Source organism: Vespula pensylvanica, chromosome 10 (genome assembly GCF_014466175.1).
Source record: "Vespula pensylvanica isolate Volc-1 chromosome 10, ASM1446617v1, whole genome shotgun sequence".
Lineage (NCBI taxonomy): Eukaryota > Metazoa > Arthropoda > Insecta > Hymenoptera > Vespidae > Vespula > Vespula pensylvanica.
In genome coordinates this window covers 5,944,019-5,947,938 of record NC_057694.1, presented here as the reverse complement: position 1 = coordinate 5,947,938, position 3,920 = coordinate 5,944,019, and the positions used below count along the sequence as shown (strand labels likewise).

General features: G+C 35.0%; 1 protein-coding gene across 6 annotated transcripts in view; it reads right to left on the bottom strand.

Annotated features, from left to right (window-relative positions):
* Positions 1-3,920, bottom strand: part of LOC122632673 (nephrin) — a 375,734-nt gene that overhangs the window by 92,772 nt on the left and 279,042 nt on the right. For 5 of the 6 annotated variants that reach the window (XM_043819780.1, XM_043819778.1, XM_043819781.1 and 2 more), the window contains exon 2: positions 835-984. In XM_043819780.1, the coding sequence (XP_043675715.1) occupies positions 835-984 (150 nt within the window). The remainder of the gene's footprint in view (positions 1-834; positions 985-3,920) is intronic. The other variant, XM_043819779.1, reaches the window with a different exon arrangement.

Sequence of the window (3,920 nt, the reverse complement as noted above, 5' to 3'; positions counted from 1 at the left end):
AGAGAGAGAGAGAGAGAGAGAGAGAGAGAGAGAGAGAGAGAGAGAAAGTAGAGACTTTTCATGCGAACGCAAACTGATTGCGCGTCGTCGTAACAAAGAAGTCATCCGACGATGAGTTGCCGACGTTTTAACATGAAAAGGAAAGGAGAACGAAATATGCGCTAGCGGCAACGATTAAATTTACGCTCGTCTCCCTACCACCTCCAAACACACCTCCATTTCTCCAAAGGAACTTCTCTTGCTCTCCTTCTTTCTCTCTTTCTCTCTCCTACTCTCTCTCTCTCTCTCTCTCTCTCTCTCTCGTACACGCGGTTAATCTCTTGCTCTTTCTCGCACGTTCTAGCTCGTATTTAAAAATTACAAATTCCCGTTTGAAATGAAACTCGAGGAAAATTCATACGAAAGAGGTTAAATTAAAAACGTTATCATCCCTATATAAAATAAGTAAATGTGTGAAAAGTTTTTAGTTCGAGCGAGGATCGATTAAATCGATAGAAAGATATTCGAACGATAATCGGAATTAGGATTGTAATTTAAATTGAGAACTGATAGATATATACGGATCGAGTGACATTTATGTTCATCATATTCTACGGTACTCATTTATGTTAATCATATTCTACGGTAAAAAAAGAAAAATAAAGGATTGTAAAAGCGACGACTTTAAATGTCTCGAAATATCGCACACGGAATATAACACTCAACGATTCTAACTTTAATGAACTTTTTCTTTTACTCTTTCCTTCTTTGTCTTTTTTTATTGTATTTGATTTTGATTTATTTTCTATTTTTTCTTTCTTTTTCTTTTTTTTTTTCAAGAGAACAAATACTTACTCATCGGTTGAACGACGTAAGCAAAGCCGTCTTTGACCCACTGAACGATGCCGACCCTGTTCTCGACCTCGCAGGGTATTATCACCTCGCCACGTTCAAGCACGGAACTATTTCTCGGCTTGAAACGAAAATATTGGGCACCCTCGCCTGCTGAAACACAGAAAAAAGGACGATACTCATTTTTGTGTAATACCAATGTGACCCGACGTCGTTATCGCCGACGACGACGTCGTCGTCGTCGTCATCATCGTCTACGTCTATCGTTGTTGTCGACGTCGTCATCATCGTTCTCGTTATCATCACACACATATATATACATGTATATATGTGTATTTGTGTGTATCTTGCAACTTGAATCGTACGAGAACAAATAAATATCATGGGAGTTCTCTCGCGATAAACAGCAATAAAGAAATACGTATTTGACATCGGTAATCAAAAAAAAAAAAGAAAAAGAAAAAAAAAGGGGGAGAAAAAAAGAGAAGAAGAAACGAAAAGAAGAGAAAATATAAAGTAAGAGAAAAAAGGAGCTATCCGAAAATTTCGTAGGGATCGTTAAGAAAAAAAAGAAAAGAAAAGAAAAGAAAAAAAAAAGAAGAAGAAAGAAAAAAAAAATTTTCTCGTACGAAAGCGATCGAACGAAGATCGAAAAAACATGATATAAAAAAAGAAAAATACACACACACACACACATTTTGTAAAAAAATACGAGTAGTAGCGTTTGCGAATTAATTTGTTTCTTATTCCATTTGTCTTCTTCAATTATCCAATCGACAAGAGTTGCCCCTCCCTCTCCCCTACCCCACTTTCCCTTTTATTTCTCTAATTTCTTCTAGATTTCTTATTAGCATGTTAAAAGGAACAATTCATTATTTATCTCCCTTTCTCTGATTACTTTGATTTTCATGAAGATGCTAACCAAATTCGTAGGTGGGACTGACGAGACTGAGAAGGGGTGGAGTTGAAGAGTGAGGGAGAGTGGTAGACGGGTAGATAGGTTGAGGGTGGATGGTAGAAACAATGGCAATAAAGTGATTCGGTCGGTACTCAGTTATAATTAAGTGTACTATAGTAGTCTAGTATTTCTCGTTAATGCTATACCATCGTTGTTGTCTCCATCTCCACCTTGGGGTATTTCTTGCCTTTGGAGAAAATTCCACGTTTATTGAGTTTTGATATTAGTCGTTTCCTCCTCTTTCTCTCTCTCACTCTCTCTCTTTCTTTCTTTCTTTTTCTCTCTTTCTTTTTAAGGTTTTCCTTATTGTATTGTTTGTTTGTTTGTTTGTTTGTTTGTCTCTTTCTTTCTCTTTTTTTACCATATCCACACGATTGCAAAATGAGTCGTCATTGTCGTCGTCGTCGTCGTCGTGAAAAAGAATATGATCGTAACGTTGCAAACCCGATATGACAATGGAGTCTTCGTTATTTGCATATCCATTATATCGTGTCTCTCTATTGAAACGACGACTAAAGCCGTCGTCGTTTGTTATTTATCTTTCCTTCGATTCATGCCGATATTAAATCCAAAAGGAAGCAGAAGAAGAAGAGAAAAAAAAGAAGAAGAAAACAAATAAAAGGATGGAATTTTTAACTCGTATACAAGTACTGTCATCGTGTCCCTCTTTTACTCTCTCTCTCTCTCTCTCTCTCCCCTACACAACCCTATTCTCATTAAAGTTATACACGCGAATTCGTTATACCTATCGGCGTTGAAATTTGTTATCGATATAGATCTTTACGTTAAATTCTGATAGACAAATTCGATATTAATAAATTCATCTTGCATTTATCAATCATCAGAAATACTTTGTCCTTTCGTTTGCTTAACCGATACATGTTACATATTTCATTATAGAAAGTACAATAAAATGTTTTCAACTAAAATAATTCACTCTCGTTATTTGAATTAAACGCTTCGAAATATCGTCCTCGAAATTACTGATCTTTTTGTGGAAATCGACTCGACAGATTTCAATATAAACATACACATACACACACACACACATATATATATATATATACATATATATTACTTTATTCGTTAAGTTAACAAATCGCATATGTGTCGCTATGTATATAGATGATACACACGTACACACATACATATATATAATCTTATTATTTGATTCCGATCATATTCAAAAAATATTTCATTTAGAAAATGACTTGTGAGAAAAACGAGCGATACGTTTAATAATAATTTCTCTTCTCATTCGGATACTCATTCGGTGAAAGCCGTGGAAAAACAAATCTTCCTGTTTTCTCAACGTGGCGCACGATTCGAATTACCCAAGGGGATAAAACCATAGCGGTGGGCATGGAATTTCACGAAGAACATTTCGCGAAAATTCGGTAACTTTGGAATTCTCTTACGCGTACGAGAATTCTCTTCGCAGTAATAACCCGTTAATGTATTTCTACCCGGTACTAAAGCCCCGTAATTTTTGATCGGTACAATAGACGAGAAAATAACCCATAAGAGAATTGGTCTTTATTCGTTTGCTCGAATGAAAATTCTACCTTTCACATTGTCAGCTATTTTTGCATAGTTACATAAGTATTTTTGCATAATGATAACAGCTACGTATCCTTCTCTTTCCGTTCTGATTTCCTTTCCTTTCCTTTCCTTTCCTTTCTATCCTTCCTTCCATTTTTATTTTTTTCGTAAGAGAACAGTCGAGGAAAAAATTGATACGCTTCTTCACGCTTTTATTTGAAATCGAAAGAGAAAGAGAAAAAACAAAACAAAAGAAAAGAAAAGAAAAGAAAAGAAAAAATCCGGTATTAGCCGTAAATAAAGAAACCATAAACTATTTTTTATTGATCCGATTCGTCGTTCGATCATGAACAAACCGATGATCGGTTCAAATTAAATAAAAAAGAAATATCGTCTGAGCTCTCACAGTTTATTATTAACGATTCAAACGTAAAGAGTAAATAATATCGAAATCGCCCTCGGTATCAAATAAAAATGGATATATCATTCTACTCAACGGGAGTATACTTTCTTTGTTGCTTTAACCCCGTTTATTTGCCCGGTATTTGTATTATCTTTATCTTTCTATAACAAAAGAAAAAAAAAAAAA